The 20,709-nt window shown below is 39.6% G+C and overlaps 1 protein-coding gene across 1 annotated transcript in view; it reads right to left on the bottom strand.

The window, feature by feature from the left end:
- COLEC10 (collectin subfamily member 10) overlaps positions 1 to 20,709 on the bottom strand; it is a 38,714-nt gene that overhangs the window by 10,527 nt on the left and 7,478 nt on the right. Inside the window, exons 2-3 of the mRNA XM_029923582.1 lie at positions 5,905 to 5,976; positions 4,423 to 4,494 (exon numbers count right to left, since the gene is read on the bottom strand). Of these exons, the coding sequence (XP_029779442.1) occupies positions 4,423 to 4,494; positions 5,905 to 5,976 (144 nt within the window). The remainder of the gene's footprint in view (positions 1 to 4,422; positions 4,495 to 5,904; positions 5,977 to 20,709) is intronic.

Genomic DNA, 20,709 nt, shown 5'->3' with positions numbered 1-20,709 from the left:
AAATATGGCCATTTGTAGGAAAGTGGATGGACCTCAAGTGTGTCATGCTAAGCGAAATAAGTCAGGCAGAGAAGGACAGATACCATATGTTTGCACTCATAGGTCTAATAGGAATACAGGAGAAACCTAATGGAAGACCAGGGGGAGGGGATGAGGGAAAGAGAATTGGGGAGAGAGAGGGACCAAAACTTGAGAGACTATTGAATGCTGAAAATGAACTGAGAGTTGCAGGGGAAGGGGGAGGGGGGAAAAGAGGTGGTGGTGATGGAGGAGGGCACTTGTGGGGAAGAGCACTGGGTGTTGTATGGAAACCAATTTGACAATAAACTATTTATAAAAATAAAAGGGAAAAAAAGAAAAAAAAACAATGCAAATAGTTAATCTGTAGATTCCTTTTTAAAAAGTTTTAAAATTTTAGACTCAGAGAGAGAGAGACAGACAGACCGAGTGCGAACAGGGCAGGGGCAGAGAGAGAGGGAGACACAGAATCCGAAGACAGGCTGACTCCACGCTCTGAACTATCAGTACAGAGCCTGACAGGGGGTTAAAACCCACAAACCGCAAGGTTGTGATCCGAACCAAAGTCAGACGCTTAACCGACAGAGCCACCCAGGTCCCTTGATCTGTAGATTCTTTTGTATTTTCTGGACATGCAGTCACATCATCTGCAAATAATGACCCTTTTATTTCTTTGTCTCCAATGACTGGGATTCTTATCTATTCTTATCTTATTCTTATCTCGTGCTGGCAGTTTCATTCTTGTTAGAACTGCTGCTATTATGTTGGTTAAAATTGGTGATGGGGGCTCTCAAGCTCAGGAGAGAAGTGTTCAAGATTTCATTATTGAGTATGGTTTTTAATAGGTTTTTGACCCTGATTTTGATATTCTCTTTCATATTGAATATGTTACCCTCTATTTCTAGCTTGCTAACAGTTTTTGAAAAAAGAATGGGTTTATGTTTAATTTAATGTTTTTCAGAATTTCTGGAGTTTTAACTGAAAATGTGGATTTTTGAAATGAAAGAGTGCCATTTTCCTGGACTGCTCTTCTTGGGTAGATCTTGAATACCAACTCAGTTGGAGCAACTTTCTGCTTGAGCTTCTTGATCTCATCGTGATTCCTTGCTCATGAATTGATGAATGACTTGAAAGGAAAATTAGAGCAGACTGCATAGCTCACCTTAATGTGGTTCCCTTCTCTTCCAGGTCAGGACCCTAAAGTCCTAGTCAATTTGGTAGCTCTCCTGTTTGTTTTGCTTTGTGGGGAGTTTCTCTTCTTCCTTTTTTTTTTTTTTTTTTTGACTCAGGTAGTCCTTTTTTTTTTTAATGTTTATTTTTGAGAAAAAGAGAGAGAAAGAGAATGGGAAGGACAGAGAGGGAGACACAGATTCTTAAGCAGGGTCCAGTCTCTGAGCTCTCAGCACAGAGTCCAATGTGGGGCACAAACTCACAAACTGTGAGATCATGACCTGAGCTGAAGTCGATGCTTATCCCCCCAGGATCCCCTCAGGTAGTCATTCTTAAAGGATTAATGCTACAATGACTTATAGCAGAAATCTGAATTGTGTTTTAGTATTAACAATTTAAGAAATTTCTTTCACCTTCACAACTTATCATTGAAGATGTGTGTAAATTAAAAACATTGTCAAATTTGAGAACACCTGTAAAGCCTTTTTCATATAGGAGCTGTTGGATTTGGAAAAATTTTTCACAGCCTCGCTCTGGCCCTGTGCATTTCAAATGTTTCTTTTCCCCAATTCACACATTTCTTGTGCTGGATGCCACAAGGCATGTTCACATGATGATTGGATTTCTGCACTTTTTCATCATGACTTTGGATAGATCTGCACAGTAAGTGGTAGAAATATTCTCGGAAGCTATTGCTACACTGAAATTATTAGCAATAGCTTAATTGTACCTGGAAGTAATTGTGAACTATGTAAATATATCCCACGAAGTACAAACTAAATGTTCCCCCACTCAGGCTCCTCTTGGTGAGCTCCCAGAATACTTCTGTCCACTCCCATTTGCAGCTGATACCGAGAGAAGTCTGATGGAAGGAAGCTGGAGTAGAGGGAGAGGGAAGGGGCACCTGGGTGGCTCAGTCAGTTAAGTTTGACTTAGATTTCAGCTCAGGTCAAGATCTCATGGTTTGAGTTCAAGCCTTGCATCAGGCTCTGTGCTGACAGTATGGAGCCTGCTTGGGACTCTCCCCCACCCCAAAGTAAATAAACAACTTTATTTAAAAAACAAAAAAAGGAGACTAGTATTAACCTGTGCATTTTTGATGAGGACAATACCAGCGCAAAGATATAAAAGTTGGTTCTAGGAGGGTGAAAAATTGTGCTCTCTTTTATATATAAAGCACAAATCTACATATAATACATAACAGATATATAATCCACGGGTGGCATTCAAATTTCATAAGGGAGGATAGTTAGAAAAAAAACACGTATAAAAAGGTTTGGAAAAGGGGAAATGTTTTTTATTTTTTTAATGTTGAGGTGTTCTACTGTAACCAGTTGAGGATAAAATGCCTTACTTTACAAACTGCCCCAAGCCTTCCTCCATAAGCACCCATTGCCAAGCCTCTTTGTCAGAGAGTTGGGAAGGACCCAACTAAGTGTGGGGCTCTGAAGCCAAAGCTTCATCAGCTTCATGGTGAAACCACCCAAAATACATAAAACGGGAAGAGTCATAATCTCTGAGGAGTCCATGGAGCTCTTCCCCAGCTATGAGAATTTCAGTCACAGGCGAACATAACCCTATAAACCACAGGATCAAAAATAAGCATAGCACTTTCTTTTCAGTGGCACTACCCTCTGTCTCTGACCTCAGATGCAGGCTGAAGGAAAATTCTCAAAGGAATGAGTTTGGAAAAGGACGGGGAGAGAGGAGATACCAAGCTCCAAGATTAATGGAGAGGGGCCGAAGTCTCTCTCACACTCCACCAATTCACTGCTCAAAAACGTGGTTGACTAGCCCACTACTGGGCCGTGCCTAGCAGGAAGGCTGCAGGGCATACATCCAGGCTCCACAATCTCATTACCTGGGGCACTGAGCTTCCCCAGATCTGTACCTCGATACTAGTATCTTTTCCCTCCCCCTCAAATGTCTTTCCCTCCATTTCCATAAACACATCGCTCTTCTACAAGACCGATGTCAGTTCATTATGTCAATCTGGTCTTACTCCCCCACCTGGTTCCTATAGTAGTCTTTTAGTTGTTTAGTATTATGATTCTTTCTGAACAAGTCCTGTCTTCCCAAATAATCTATGAGCTTCTTGCAAGAAAATTGTGATTCTCATTCAGTTTGGTATCTTCAAACCAAGTGGAACAATAGCAGGAGGAATAACTGACCATCAGGAGCAGCTCAAACCTGCTATGGTGGTGGAGATTTAAGACAGTAGGAGGAGTGCTCAGATAATAAAGAGGAAAACACCTCTACCTTATCATAAGAAAGCAGTGATTTTGTGCAGGATGGGCACAGGACTGAAAACAAAAGAGCATGAATATATACACTCAAAATTCCTAACATGTTAGTAAATCCTAGATGAAAAATCATTATGATCTCATTCAATTTAATAAAAATAATTCCAGGGGCACCTGGGTGGTTCAGTGGGTTAAGTATCCAACTTCACTTCAGGTCATGATCACTGGGTTCATGGGTTCAAGACCTGTGTTGGGCTCTGTGCCCATAGCTCAGAGCCTGAAGCCTGCTTCGGATTCTGTGTCTCCCTCTCTCTCTTCCCCTCTCCTGCTCACACTGTGTCCCTCTGTCTGTCTTTCTCTCTCAAAAATAAACACTTAAAATTTTTTTGAAAAAGAAAATTCCACTGCCCTTTGCTGTGTTGAGTTTTATGAATAATTGTTTTCTGTTCTGAACATGCTTCATGGTCATGGTACCCCTTTTAATTATATCAAGGGTTACAACCTCAGGAGATAGTTCAGTATAGAGACCACCAGTACTATTTTTTAAGTTATTTATTTATTTATTTATTTATTTTGAGAGAGAGAGCATGCACACAAGCTGGGGAGGGACAGAGAGAGAATCCCAAGCAGGCTCCATACTATCAGCACAGAGCCTGACTCAGGGCTGGAACTCATGAACTGAGAGATCAGGACCTGAGTCGAAATCGAGGAGTCAGCTGCTTAACCAACTGAGCCACCCAGGCGCCTCAAGACTACCAGAACTTTATGTTTGATTCTGCCCCTGAATTTCTGTTTAATTTTGTTGAAGCCTTTTATTTATTTTTTAGACACATTGTTTATGTAAAGAAGGAACAGCCAAGATATGAAGAAAGAGAAAACTCATATTTTAAAAGTAAGAAAAGTGACCATTTTCGTGAATGTTTTGGAATATATCAAGGGTACGCTTGATTTGCCTCAAATTACCACTGGAGGAAAGGAAAATGCAGCTTACCCTTCTTGCCAATGGGCCCGGTCTTGCCAATGTTGCCCTGGTCTCCTGCATCACCCAGCTCCCCCTTAATACCTGTAAAGCAAAGCATGACATCTTTATGTCCTAAGGTTTTAAATTCCCTTTGAAGATGTGGCTAACACATGATATCCACTTGAAGGAAATACCAAAATGTGCACTCTTCTTTTTGTGATATGGGACATATATCCTATGATTTATTATCTATCTTAATAGCATTGTAGTGTATGTACTAAAACTGTGGGTAAAAATGAAAATCCTGGATGCAATGGTATTAAAATGCTTATGAATACAATGTTTCTAAAAGGTCTAGAGCAGAGGACATTTAATCTAAAGGTCAAATAAGGGTTTGAGTGGAAGAATTCTTGCATTTTATTCTAATTCGGTTCCTTTCCAGATCCATTTGGGCTTCAGCTGGAAATTCTGTTTCCTCCCTATTTTGAAAGAAGATTTGACACTCTTAGCCACTTTTAAGAGGGGGAGGAAAAGTATAATCATAAAACCTCATGACCAAAGAGACATCAGAGGTTGTTCAACAGAGTTTGATTCCAAAAAAAATGATCGGCATCATGAGTTCCTGCAAAATTATTAGCAATTTTGTTTTTTTCTATGATGACCTAAAAAACATTTACCAGTTATAAAGCTGTATAATTTTGCAACTGATTGTACATAATTATAGAATTCTAAATATCTATTCTAAATAATATTCTACACTTCTAAATTCTAAATACTTATAGAATAGAAAGAGTATAAATCAGCATTCTTCAAATTGAGGTCTCAAAGCCTATGAGTCTTTTCTTCTCGCTAACTTGTTAAAGATTTTGAAGTCAGTGGTCTAGGGCCACCACTTTGCAGCAGTTGGCAAAGAATATGTCCAGTGCTTAGAAGACACATGCTTACACACTGCAATCCAGAAGCTATATATTGGTGAGGCTGGTTTTTGGCATTGTGGGTAAAAGTACTCCCTAATGGCCTTTCTATCAGTCTCATCTTCTTTGCCTTGTTCCTCCCACACCCTGCCATTTGCTGACCCATCTTAAAGAAAGGCGAGTAAGTCAATGGATCAGAGAACCCTTTCTGTTCCTTCTCATCTTCCTCCTTACACTCTAGGCCAGCCAAAAGGTGTTGCTCAGGAGTGGCATCTGAGAAAAGACACAGCTATGAACCCAGCTGTGCTTCTAAAACTCATGGTTTCTTAGATATTTCTGGAGACTGCTTCTCCTGAATCTCCTGGAATATCCCCCTCCTGCCCATCCTAAGGAGGCAGCTTGAGAAATGTGTGGTGACTCATTGACAGTCAGTGTCATAAGAGCTCTCTGATGGTGAGTAAATACATATCTGAAATACATTTCATCCATCTTCAGAGCAGAGTGTGTTCCAAAAGCTGCCAATATCCAGGGCAAGGCCAGTAGAAAGACGAAAGCAATTCTACTATTAAGAGCATCGCATTCGCGTCATTGCACTTACCTTTCGGCCCCATGCGTCCTACTTTGCCATGTTTCCCCTCCTCTCCTGGATCTCCCTTTTCACCATCATCTCCTTTTGAAATGGAAAATAAATGAATGAAGCAGCTCGAATAATGATATAGCACACCCTCCCCAGGATATGGCCGTGAACATGGTTGGAATCAGTTCCTTAGCTAAGTCCTTGCCTTACAAATCTGATGTGACTATGTACATGGGCCACAAAGACTGGACAGTCAGGGAACGAGAGGACACTTCTGATATCTTTACTCTTTTACTTCTCTCCATACTGTTGGGGGAGGTCATTAGGGGATGTGACCACCCATTGACCTGTGAACCAGACCCAGGAAATCATCAAAAGCTCCTCACTCCTTTCCCTATCTTGAAATGTATGACCACCATTCTCACAGTGGGAGACATTTCCAGGATGCAGCTTTGAGAGAGGGAGGTGTTTTTGAGACCATCTGGCAGGTATATGTGACTGAACCCTGATAAGGCATCCATACAAACTTTTGAGATTCTGGCAGGCAGGGATGGAAACTTTCTTGTCTTACCACCACTGAAGATAAGCCTCATACATAACTTCTCCTGCTTGTTCACACCACCACCTACCAATCTGGGGTGATCTGCCTCTTTCCTCCATCTTCCCTTGTTCTCAGTGTAGGTACTTTAGGAGGGCAATTTCAAATTTTCCCCAAGAAATTCCCAAGTTTGAAAACCTAGCTAACTTTATGTTTGAAGAAACATCTTTGCTGATGAATTCCTGAGAGGTTTGTTTGGTTTTACAAATCTTTTTTTAATGTTTATTTATTTTTGAGAGAGAGTCTACATGAGTGGGGTAAGGGTAGAGACACAGAAGCGGGGAGAGAGGGAATCCCAAGCAGGCTGCATTGTCTGTGCAGAGGCATGATCCATGAATCATGATACCATTGGACCTGAGCCCAAATCACACTTAACCAACAGAGTCACCCAGGAACCCCTGTTTTTTTAATTGAAGTATAGTTGACAATTTTTATGTTAGCCTCAGGTATACAAGTCTGATCTGACAAGACTATAGGTTATGCTATGCTACAAATGCTATTACAGTATCATTGACTATATTCCCTATGCAGTTCCTTTCATCTTTGTGATTTATTCATTTCATATCTGGAAGCCTGTATCTCCTATTCCCTTTCACTCTTTTTGCCCATCTCCTCACCTCCCTTCCCTCTGGGAACTACCAGTTAGTTTTCTGTATTTATATCTGTTTCTGTTTTGTTCATTTATTTTGTTTTTTTAGATTCTACATATAAGTAAAATCATATGGCATTTGTCTTTTTCCGTCTGACTTATTTTACTTAACATAATGCTCTCTAGGTCCATCCATGTTGTAGCAAATGGCCAGATCTCATTCTTATTTTAGCTGAGTAATATTTCAGTGTGTTTGTGTGTGTGTGTGCATGTGTGTTTGTGTATACGTGTGTATGATATCTGGTGTGACAAGATATTTATTTTTGCTAATGAATTTGGTCAATTTCAGAAGCATGTACATGTTCAAACATGTATATTGATGTGTGAAACATATATAAATAATAAAAATCTATACTTCTATATAATTATCTAAATATATTAAAATTATAAAATATATAAATTATAATTTATCCTTTGTAAACTATTACTCTCGGAATGCAGGCTTGAGAGCCCCCAAATCGTAGGCATAGACCAGGAAGCTAAGAATAGAAGACAGGTAGGAAGGGGGGAAAGCTGCCAAGCAGTTCTGTGGGCTGCTATTGTAGTCATAGGTGGGTCTAGCTCTCACACCTCACCTACTCAAGAACTGGATGAGTGCTTTAATGAAAAGTGTCCTGGATTGTAAATCAGGAGTCTTGGATTTTAATGTCATCTTGGTCTCTGACGGGTTGAGCAAACCTTCAGAAGTCAGTGATAGAGCTTATTGGCTTTGGAATAAGACTGATTTGGACTTCATCACTTGACCACTCGTTATCTGGAGAAAGTTAGGTATGTGACCTCCCTTTCTGAGTCTCGATTTCCTCTCATACTAATTGAGCTGATAATGCCTACACAAGAAGGGCCCTTCTGAGAACTTTAATAAGATAAAATGCATAAAAGACCTGGAACATAATCTCTTCTTAGCAATGGTGGCTGTTGTTATTCCTTATACTTCAGTGTCCTCATCCTTAATGTGGACTTAATTCCTGCCCTCCCTACCTGTCTCTTAGTTGTTTTAGGATCAGCAAGGTAAGCATGCAAATGTCCCTTGAAAATAAAGAGCACAACACACACAGTATTATGACCAAGCTACCTGAATTATCACCACGGCAATCTCAGGATATGAAGGAGTCCTGTCCATCACCAGTGGATAGAAGTAGGTAAGAAAAAAATTCTAAAGACAAAAGTGCAGTTCCTTAGATTAGACAGTTTGGAAGAAAGTTGAAATATCATTTACTTGTCTAGAAAAAAGCATGGTCAGCCATTCTCTATTTTTTTTCCTGAGAGCAGAATGTAAATATCTTAAATGGAAGCTTAAGCCAAGTACGGAACAGTTGGATTTCCAGGTCATGAGATGGGTCAAGCATTAAAACGCTTCCCATGTGAAGCTCTAAAATTTCCTTCTGGGGAAGCTTTCAAAACAGAACACACAGATGATTTGTGTGATCAGACCAGAGGGATGAAGTGGATGGACAAAGTGGCATTTCCTTAGATGAAGTTAGTAGCCAATGTTTATTGTGTAATTATAATGTACACCAAACTGTTAATCATCATACAAATTCTAGGAGATGAAAACTATTATTGTGCCATTTCATGAATGGAAAACAGACTCAATGAGGGTAAGTTCCTTGCCTAATATCATAGAGCTTGTGGATGGTAAAGCTAGGATTCAACATGTGTATCTCTGTGCTTCCAGATCCCTACCAGTAAACAATTATCCCTTCTAATCTAGGATTCTGTGACCCTTTAGTAGATTGTGGATTTTAAATAATTTGATATTGTGCCAAATTTTTCAGGGAGAAAAATGGGAGATGCAGAAAGAATGACTGTTTTTTTGTTCCCTTCTAAAAAAGAAAAACAATGGGGAAGAAAAACAGAACAGCCTAGTATCTTGATGACTTAATTCACAGGGAATGTATCCTGAAGGTAGTTGAGTATCATTGAGACCTGGCTTTGCCTCTCTCTAGCTGAAGGAGCTTGGAAAGTCCTTGACCTTTGTTGAGCCTTGATTCATTCTTTAGGAGAATGGACAAAATGCTATCTTCTTTGGAGCTTCGGAGGATTTTAGTAAAGGCAAAATTAGAAAAGTATTTTGCTTCAGGAAGTCCTTTCTAACACTTTCAGACTGGGCTAAATCCTCCCTTTAATTACCTTCATTGCTGAAAATATCACTTTATCTTCAGTGAGTACATTTTTCTGTGTTATTCCTTACACTCATCTGTGACCTGTGGGATGACTGGGATTATGGGTGATTTTTTTCTAGCATCCTCATTATTTAACACAGTGTTTGTGTCTGGTGCTTAATAAATATAGTTGGGCTGGATATATCTTGTGAGCTATAAAACATTTTACAAATGTAATGGTAATGTTTAATGAATACTATGTACCAAAGGGTTCCTAGTACTTGATATACATCCTATCATTTGGCCTCGACAACAATCTTTGAGATGGATATTATTCTTAGCTCTATTTTACAGATGAGGAAATGGGTCAAAGAAAAGTTAAGTAACTTCCTAGGGTCACATAGCTTGTAAGTAATGAAGCCAGGATACAAGCCAGGGCAGTTGCCTTCAAAGCCCACGTTCTGAACAAGCTGTCTAATTGGGAACAAATTCTTGTTAAACATTTCTGGGTTTTGGATTGCTGTTCTGTACAATGGGACCACAGGTGCATGTCCTGCTCACCAAAAAGCAAGATCAAAGGCAGGCATGTATGGGAAGCACTTTGTGAATCAAGAAACCACAACGATAATTGGTGCCATTATTATTTCTCCTCCTTTTCCCCCTCCGATGAGCTTTCCCATGCATTTTCAAGCAAGTATCTAACTAAAAGTGGCCAAATGAGGGGCTTAGTCATCTACCGCTCCCTGGTGGCTCCTGATGGAGACCTGGGAGGGTGAAAATAGGATTATGATTCTTCTGACCTGAGTGCCCGCATCCCAGACTGGTGGTGAGCAGGATGCTGGCAGAGATGAAGTAAACAACTCGTGCCCTTGCCTTCAGCTTGTACCCGGGGTTCATTTGATCTTTGAGACTTGCTTTAATGAGAACAGAAGAGAGGTATAAAAGCAAGCTTTGGAAAGAACCCCCCACATGCCCCACAGTTGTCTACTTTCATCCTCTGGGCAATATTTCATTGGATTAGTAGTGCAATTTAGACTTTCTTTTTTCCTGTTAAAAATAGCTACTTACATTTTAAAATTAAATGAAAAGCTATCAATTGAAAGGAACTAATTTCAATTGTACAAAAATGATTTGTTCCCCCCCCGCCCAGGCCGCCAGCTTGCCGTGATAATCTCTCCACCAGAATTCCAGCAGAGCGCACAGTTGACTAATTTTTCTTAGGGAAAAGAAAAGTCTTTTTTTCCCCCAACAAGCAAAAAGTCTTTTAAAATTAAATTCTAGTTTGAGATGAAATCGCTGAACCTAGGTCAATACCTCCTGCTCAAAGGGAGTAATTATTAAAAATTAGTGAATTGGTTTTGGAAATGCTAAAGAAAAATCACTAGAAGCTGTACTTTTCCCACTGCCAAAATAGTCTTACGGGCTAGGAGGAAATTATTAGCAATCCTTCTCCTGACCAGCCTTTGAATTGAGTGGTGCAGGCAGTATGGTGTGCTTAATTCATGGAGAGAGCTCTCTTCTCTAAAATGTATTCTTCCAATCTCTACCTACATCTTCTTGCCAGTTACATTCTCATTCTTGGAAAGCTCTGCTGTCATATCGCTTATGACCTGAACCTCCCATATATACCACATATCTGAGTATGGTCATAAAATGGACTATCTCCCAGTACTTTTACTTCCTGGATCACCACCTCATCCTTACTCTGAAATATTCATCCATCCTTGGGACCTACTACGTTTGTTTCTCCCTATTCACTTAGTTTACCAGTCCTTCTGTGCCTTTACCTACCTTCCCATTAGTCCTGAATTCTTTCAACTCAGTCACTCCTACACGGCTCTCCCTAGGGAAAAGGGAATGCCCTCCTTTGATGAAGAGAGCTCTGGAACAAATGATATCACTTTTCTGAATCCCAGTGCCATCTGTTAAATGAAGGATTGTTGTGGACTAAAGGAGACAATGCATAAAAAGTGTTCAGCATAGTGCCTGGTCCTTGGTAAACTCATCTGTTCCTCTTTTAATAAGAATAGGAGGGAAGTGTAAGAAATCATCATCATCATCATCATTATCATCATCATCATCACCAGAAATGACATTTCTTTTAAACTTTCCTTTGTCTTCACTACCTCAATCCTTTTCCTATAATCATTACTTACTTTTTTACCTATTTGCTAAGTAAATTTTTACATAATTAAAGATAAATGGAAATAGATATATACCCATTACTGAGATTTAGCAATTAACATGTTGCCATTGCTTCATCTATGTATATTTATTGATTTTTAAAAAGTAAATTACAGACATTATGACTCAGTTTCCTTAAATACTTCAGCAAATCTCCAAAAGGTAAGAACATTCTCCTATGTATATGTAATATCATGTAAATCTTAAATTTTAATTTCTTACCGGGATTTACTAAATTCATCTTTATAGAGTTCTGTGACCTCGTTTATCTTGAGCCCATACTTCTGTGCTGCATATAAACTAATAAAAAGAGGTGAGCACTTAGAGAGACAGATATTCAGAAGAGTAAACTTAGGTTCACTGAAAACAAATCTTTTTTCATTTTTATTTATTTAAAAATTTTTTAATGTCTTTTATTTACTTTTTGAGAGACAGAGAGAGACAGTGTGAGCAGAAGAGGGTCAGAGAGAGAGGGGGAGACACAGAATCTGAAGCAGGCTCCAGGCTCTGGGCTAGCTGTCAGCATAGAGGCCCGACGCCAGGCTCAAACCCACGAACCATGAGATCATGACCTGAGCCGAAGCCAGAACTTCAACCGACTGAGCCACCCAGGTGGCCCTGAAAACAAATCTTGACAAAAATTCCATTTTTAATTCTGAAAGGACTGCTAATGAATCAAGATACTGTCATGACCAGAGTGGCTAGAAAAAGACACATTTCCCTTGGTCATTCACAGAAGACTGGAGTGCCTGGGAGGCTGGGATGATATGTTGAAGAAATCCGTGGGCTTCACTCTTATAGATCCTGAATTCAATTCCTAATTATATGTCTTTCCAGGTTTGTAAACTCAGATGTGGTACTTAACCTCTCAAAGTTTCTGTTTTATCAGTAAATGGAAATAAATAGAGTCCCTACCTGTTTAGTCTTCCAAATTGAGTGCTATTTCCTTCTGCTGAGACACATGATATTTTTCTTTCATTTTAATAGCTTTGTAATGGAAATTGCAGGTAGAGGAAGAAACCAATAAAACGGTTTCTTATTTCTTTTATCCCTTGCCCAATGTATTGCCAAGTTATGTCTAGTGTTACCTGTACTGCTCCTGCCCATTCCCTGAAGGTGGGATTTTTCAGTTATCCAAATGGTCTTATATCCTAAGACTGGCACCAAGTCCTTGAGTAACAGGAGCCAACGGGAGAAGGTGATCTGTAATTTAAATTCAGGCCTCTGTAAGCATGGCTCACGGACCCTCAATGACAGCAGTGGTCATAAACTGTGGAACAATTACAGACCCTTGGTGACATTTCATTCCAGCTCTTTCCTCATTTCAGACACTGAGGGTCTTTTCTTCATATTTCTTTTAATGAAAGCGTAAGAAATGAGCAACTATAGTTTTTAAAGGAAGAGTGATGTGTAGACATTACTTTGCAACTTATCTGTGGTCAAGGGAGACCCAGACCTTGGCCAACTTGGCTTAAGAAAAAGAACAACAAGGTGCCTGGGTGGCTCAGTCTCTTAAGCATCCAGCTTCAGCTCAGGTCATGATCTCACGGTTTGTGGGTTCGAGCCCCATGTCGGGCTCTGTGCTGTTCACTAGCTCAGAGCCTGGAGCCTGTCTTTAGATTCTGTGTCTGGCTCTCTCTGCCCCTCCCCTACTTGTACTGTCTCTCTCTCTCTGTCTCTCAAAAACAAATGAAAAAACATTAAAAAAAAAAAAGAAAAAGAACAACAAAATAATAATAACACCACCACCACCACCACCACAACAACAATAAATACTATGTTCCTCATGAGTAGAAAAACATCTTTCTGTGACAGGGGGCCAAGAGTCCTCTAAGAGACTTTTCTGAGGTTCCTCCCTAACATTACCTCATGCAGTTATGAAGAGTGTGCATGAAATAAGATCATCCTTGTAAAACAATTAACACCTTTCCAAATACATTTAAAGCATTTGCAACATGTTTATTTTGGTCCTATGGTTGGGATATGATTACAAAATAACTAAGTTCATTTTAGTCCATAGGAAACTGCCTGTCTCTAAGGAGAAAGGCTGTCCAAGGGAGAATATCTTTTGTGGAAGAAAGCAGTTCTTAACCAAGACACAATTTGGCAACGGTCTCAGCCTTCAGAACCACAGGTCTTTGGAAGCTTGGTGCAGGGAGCAGAATAGGAGTTTTATAGCCTGTAATGTGCTGACTTGTTTCCTCACCCCCAGAATTCATATGGGGAAGCCCTACTCCCACTGCTTCAGAAGGTAACTGTATTTAGACATAAGGTCTTTAAAGAGATGAATAAGTTAAACTCTGGCTGTTTGGGCAGTCCTAATCCAACCTGGCAGCATCCTAATGAGAAGAGGAAATTTGGACACACGAAAGGATACAAGGATAAATGTAAAAAAAATCCCTGAAAAGGCCATGCGAGGACACAGTGAGAAGGCGGCCATCTGCAAGTCAAGGAGAGAGGTCTTAGTTAAGAGAGACCGAACTTGTCAACAAATTGACCTTGGCCTTTCAGCCTTTAGAACTGCAAGACCGTGACTTCCTGTTGTTTAAGCCACCCAGTGTGTGGTATTTTGGTATTGTAGCCCTAGCAAACGAATTTGTAGTCACAGAGACCTGGGCTCCAATCCTACATCTCCACCTAACGGCTCTTTAATATACTAAATAAGCACTCTCTCTGCTTCAGTTTCCAAAACTATAAAGTTGAGATAAATACATTTTTCTTGTGGAGTTGCTTGAAGATTAAATATCATGGATGGCAAAGATCACAGAGGATACCTGTGCACCGCATGTGACCTTACTGATGCACTAAATGCTGAGTGTGTAGTGGGAGCCTTTTCCCTTTTCCCTCCTGGTATCTTCTCCTGGGCTTCTTGTACCAGCCCCACAGATTTGCATAGGAAACCATGCTTTTAAACCTAACCCACAGTGATTGGCTCAGCCATGGGCATGTGACTCAACAGGCCAGTGAGTCTCAATTTGTAGATAAGTCTTCTCCACAACTCAAGCAGTTATAACTTCAAAAAATGGAGACTTGCTCTTTCTGCAAGGGTTGCAGAGAGGATAGACTACTCTCGAAATATCTGAATCTATTTTGCCACTGTGAAGGGAGAACTTCTTTAAAATGAAATCATTATCAAGGAAAGCAGAACCGAGGTATGAAGACTGAGTCCTGAGCACATCACTCCAGACCGGGTATAGCCCAGCTTGAGTCTCTCCCTATTACATGAGTCTATAAATTCCCCTTCTCTCCTCGGTTTGCTTGTTTGATTAGCCAGTTTAAGCTTGGTTTGTAGTTGGTTTCTTTCACTTGCAAACACGAGTTTCCTTAGTAATATAAGGAAAGTTACATTATGTGTCTACTAGACACAGACCAGGAAAAAGGGCCTACCTATGAGGAAACCAAAACCTCAGGAGAGGACAAGCATGAAAGCATATAATTGCCATGATAAATACTAGAAGATGTAGGAGGAAACACCTGCCTTTACTGGCTCACACCTGAAGCTCTCCCCTATTCTTTTTCTGGAAAATATGGGATCTCTTGCACCGGCCTCCACCAGAATAAATTTATAACATAAGATAAATGACAAAGAAAATGAGATACTCTACAAATGTGTCATTATATCTGGGCAGGCTGGTACTACATTGTTATCCATTAAAGTTCATGTGGGTTTTTATTTTCCACCCAAACCATGCCTCCTGGGGGTTCGGCTCACATGTCACCCCCTTCCCCCAGGAGCCTGCTCCGGGACGGACTTTCTTGCTGCCATCCCCCTCTTTAACTGTCAGGATAATCTCATTCTCTGGACAGAACACCCCTCTGACTTCAGAGCACCCACCGCCCTGTGTCACATGATGGGACGGGTCAGGGATAGACACTATTTTCTCTGTATCCCTAACACATGGCACAGTGTCTCAGATACAATGGGTGCTTTCTCAACAAAGGTTTTCAAAAGAGAAGGAATACCACTCTTAAAGTTAAGATAGATAAATGTGAGCTTAATGACAATACAGTTAAATAAATTAGTGGTTGATTGAAATGTCATTCTCTCAAATGGCTGATTGATGAATTGACTTGAGTTGGCTGAGAAAGGTCTGTGTAGTGGCCTGTAACCTAGGAAGGCAGACAGACTGGCTCCTACTCTCCACCCCATATTTTTGTCCCCTCTTCTTTTTTATTTAAGTTTATTTATTTATTTTGAGAGAGAGAAGGAGAGCACGTGCGTGCACACAGCGGGGGAGGGGCAGAGCAGGGGAGAGAGAGAGAGAATCCCAAGCAAGCTCTGTACTCTCAGCCCAGAGCCTGACACAGGGGTTGAACTCATGAACCATGAGATCATGACCTGAGCCGAAATCAAGAGTCAGACGCTCAACCGACTGAGCCACCCAGGTGTCCCTGTTCCTTCTCCTTATTTGCCCGTGTCTTCCAGGGTGGCTGCCATGCTCTGATCTCCCAGGCTCAGTATCCAAATTGGCTTTCGGTGTTCCTCCTTTCTCACTCCCACCTTGATTCTTACTTTTTCTCACATATGTCCTTTCTTTTTCTTTCTAACCCTATGCCATTATTCTGCCTCTTCCTGTGTGAGTGGTCCCTAAATGGTGTGTATGGTATTCTCCTCACTGGTGACTCCAAGTGCCTAGAGTAGTGTCTGTTCAATGAATAGTTGTTGAAGTCCTGATTTCCTCCGATCTGAACTTCACTTTTTCAAACCACGCTGCTGACCAATCCCTATAAAATTATATTTTCATTATAAAACTGCCCCATTCAAAACATTTCAGCAGTTCCTCTGTGTTTATAGGCCAAGTCCAAACTAGTCAGGCTAGCATTTGGACTCTCACAGACTGGCATCAGTGCACCTTTCTGGTGTTATTTTCCGACACTGAGTTGCATAACCTTCTCTTCCTGTTCAACTTGTTTATTCATTTTTTTTATAAAATGTCTTTCAATTCATGCCTCCATTGAAAGGCACACGCCTTTCTCTCTGTTTGAAGTTCATCTCTTCAGAGGAAAAAAAAACAGACAACATAAAAGAAATGAAAAACATATATGACCGTATGAGAAATTAAAAGTTTACATATGATGAATAATGCCTCATAAGTGTATATAGTTCATAAACAAATATATGGCAAACAAGGAAAAAATATAGTACTAAGATATAGAAAATGATTAATATTCTTAACATGTAAAAAGCTTTTGCAAAAAGACAATAAGTGAAATAAAAAGATGATCTAAAAATATAAATAATAAATGATGGATGAAAAGTGCCCATACTCACTATTAGTCAGAACAATAGTACATATGGAAATGTCTTAGTCATACTTTGCCATTAGATTTAGCAATAATTTAAAAAGACTAATAGCATCCAAAGATGCTGTAGAAACAGAGGGCATTCAGTCATTGCTTCTGGCAGCATCATGGCTACACCATTTCTGGAAGCTAGTCTGTCAATAAGGATTAACATAAAGAATCCAAACCCTCTACTTTACCTTAGGGAACCTATTTTATGGGAATAACTATAAGAACTTAAAACTAATTGTAAGAACAAAGTGTGTGTGTGTGTGTGTGTGTGTGTGTGTGTGTATTTACATATATGAGAACATTTGTTTGCAGTGGCAAAAACAAAAACCGTAAATAATCTGAAAGTTTGTCATCATGGAACTGATGAAAATACAAGGAAAAATATTGTGCAGTTACTAAAAATAGTGAATTCTAGAAAGAGACCTCTGGAGAAAGAATGAGATCCATGTTATAGTATAGAAAGAATGTCTCTTGGAGAGTCATGTGCATATGATCTTACCTAGAGGAAAGTATAAAATAATAGAAAAAATATAGAGAAAAGTGCCAATACCAAGCTATTAGTGATGATTACATGGGAGAAGTAGGTCTCTGGAAAGGGAAGAGTCACAGTGAAATGTGAATCATGGGGCGCCTGGGTGGCTCAGTCGGTTAAGTGTCCGACTTTGGCTCAGGTCATGATCTCACGGTTTGTGGGTTTGAGCCCCGTGCTGGGCTCTGTGCTGACAGCTAGCTCAGAGCCTGGAGCCTGTCTTCGGGTTCTATGTCTCTCTCTCTCTCTCTCTCTCTCTCACCCTTCCCTGCTCATGCTCTCCCTCCCTCTCTCTCTCTCTCTCTCTCTCTCTCTCTCTCTCTCTCTCTCTCTCTCAAAAATAAATAAAACATTAAAAAACATTAGAAATGTTAAATCATTAGTTTTTTTCTTTGCACATCTTAATTTGCATATATTTATGCATGCTAGATGTTTAACAAGCATGCAATACTCTTGCAGTTTAAAAGGTAAATCATAAATAATATAAATAAACTATGGCCCTTCTCTTCTTTTGTAAATTTTACCCATCAGTCTGTCTCAAATTCTAAATTCTCTGAATTTATTGATAGAATTCTTTCCTTGGTAATTCACCATCTGCTTCCTTGTTACTACTCGCTAATTGCTGCCTTGGAGTATGATTTTAAAACGTGCTGTTATTTAACTTTTTGTATTAATGTTAACTACATAATTGGAGTGTAAGTTCCTTGTGATGAGGCCAGATACTTTACACTTTGTTCTCAAGAGCTGCTTGAAACTTCATGATTTGCTCACTCATTCATTCCTTGAACAAAGATTAATTGAGTCTCTACTAGCTTGTGTTGAGTCCTATGCATACAGCATGGTTTCAGACAAGACATGATCTAAGCCTAAAAGTTTGGTGGGAAGGAGACATCAAACAAGGTCTTCTAAATGTCATGAGTATTACAAAAGGGAAATTGTCACGTGTGTCGTTGGCATCTAACAGGGTGAGATTTTTGAAAAGATCAATGATATGGGAGTAAGGAGATTTGGCTTTTAGTCATCTCTACTGCTTTTTCTTCAGATGACAAGATAATGTGTCAAATAAGGAAACAGAATAGAAGTGCTTTTTCTATATTAATATGCTAAACAATGCAAGGAAATATAATTTGTAAGGACATATAATTAATTTATCTAATAATAATATCAGTGTCAATAATGATCACAACTATGTTTACTGGGAGTTTCCTAGGATGCAGCCCAAATGGTTGATGTGCATGACCATGATCTCAACCACTTCTTTTATTGTGCCCCATCAATTCCAGAGACCCAAAAACTTTATTCCTCCTTCAGCTCATTCCTGTGTAACCTGGCAAAGAAAAGGGCAGATTTCAAGTACCCTGCAATATTTCCTATTTAGATTATAAAGCATCTCCTCTTGTTTTCAGGTTCTTTCATTTAAAAAGAATTACTACTTGGAACCTACAAGTCTTTTGTAGTCACTGCATGTCTGAGTAACGGGAAGGAAGAAAAACAAGTAATATTGTACTTAATGAAAAATATAATACCAAGGTTTGTTGGGCAGGTTTTCTTCCTCCTGCACATATCATTCATTATTAAAATGCATCCACAGCCATGTCAGTAGAAACAAATGCAAGGAGAAGTCCCATCCATCTCGGACTAAGTGGCAGGTGCTTCTGCAATGCACTACGGTAGTTAAGAGTGGAAGATCGGGGATCTGAGGGCACAGTTCAAGTCTGACTCCATCCCTGGCTCACGGGCAACCCACTTACATTCTACAAGTCTAAGTCATTTATAAATCAGAATAGTGAAATATCTCCCTCTCAGTATTGTTGAGGGGGAATAAACGTGGTAATTCAAATGAAGGGTCAACCAGTGCCTGGAATGCAGTGAGTACTGGAGAAATTTATGCTGTAACAGTATCATCCAATAGGCCACCTAGAAATTCGGCCACTAGAAATTAGAGGAATACAAAGAAGAGGCCAAGGGCATGCAATGCCTCTTTTAGCCCATGCCTTGGCTGTGCAGATTTGCAACTCCCTGGCTGATGTATATTTTTGCTTCCAGGGATTTGTGCCTCTAGCATTGAAACGTTTACAATACTCTATAGATATAACATACAATATTCTGTTTAAAATTCCTTTCATTACAAAGTGGGGCAGAAACTAATTTAAAGAAAAAGAGTACCATTGTAAGTAATAACTGTGTGATTATATCCCAACATCCCAATCCATGGACATCCCACCTAGCTGTGAGGATGGCAGTTTCTTCCCTGATGATTCCAGTGAATGAGACAAGTTACAAAAACCATGAGTCAAGACAAATAGTGTGATTTGTTTTTGTAGAGAAGAAATGCCTAAAAAATATTTACGATATCTATTTTCAACTGCCTGCTGGACTTTTCCATCTGAATATCCAGAGGCAGCCCAAACTATTTAGGACTCATTATAATCTGCCAGTTTTGCTTCTGAAATCTCTCTCTACTCTCCCCCTTTTCTCCGTATCCCAACAACTCTCATTCATTTCTTGCTTTTAGTTCATATCCCACTGGGAGCCTCTCACATCCTTCAGAGCTTCATTCTACCTTCAACCTTGCCAAGAGATTTGTCTACTGAAAAAAACGTCTAAGTTGCTTTGTTCTCCTGCTCAGACTTCTATCAGCTCTTCTGGTTTAAACTATTACTTGACTGGTCAGACCTGATACAGTCTTATAACTTCTACAAAACAGCTATGAAAACTGAAAAAAGAAAAAAAAGACGAAAGAAAACCAAGGAATAATGAAAATTAGGTTAACAAGATGTAATGAGCTTTCATTTACAATGAAGCCATTGGAGCTGGAATAAAGAAAACATTCTGTGTGCTACTTTATTAAAATATTAGTTTTAATAATGGAAATGGACTAGCACTTGGTGTCTCCTCCATTGGACACCCTTGTTCCAAAAGTCACCACTGACCAGAAAATTAAATCAATAACTTTGTTGCATTAGAGATGCATTTTGACATGGCAGAGTACTATGCCCTAACCTCCCACATCCACCCATATTTCTAAATCCAAAAAGTAAGATAGGAAGGAATACAGGAGAGCAGGGAGTAAAAATGATGTATTTGGGAGATTCAGTTCTCCATAGAAAAGCCTTGTAGGCAGGTGCAGAAACACCCTGGCACCAATGAATACTGAGCATTTTAATTTTGCATACACTCATCTGTGCAGAGTTAAAATCCTAGAGAATTGGGAAGAGGGAATAGGAGAGAGTTCCACATTAGCATGGTTGGGTCACATCCGACTAATACCAACATGATATTTTCTCCTTTGATCATGAGGAGACAAAATATAGAGACATAGTTGAGAGAGAATGAGAGAGTGATTAATCAAAATGCTGAGTCTATTCTAATTTGAAAAATAAAATGTTAGCTTAAGCGTTCTCTAACCTAGGGAAGTAGGTCATATCTCTTGCTTTTGTACACGCCATGTGAGCATTATTTCAGTGTA

This window comes from Suricata suricatta, chromosome 15, assembly GCF_006229205.1.
Source record: "Suricata suricatta isolate VVHF042 chromosome 15, meerkat_22Aug2017_6uvM2_HiC, whole genome shotgun sequence".
Classification (NCBI taxonomy): domain Eukaryota; kingdom Metazoa; phylum Chordata; class Mammalia; order Carnivora; family Herpestidae; genus Suricata; species Suricata suricatta.
This window is presented reverse-complemented; position numbering and strand designations above follow the sequence as displayed.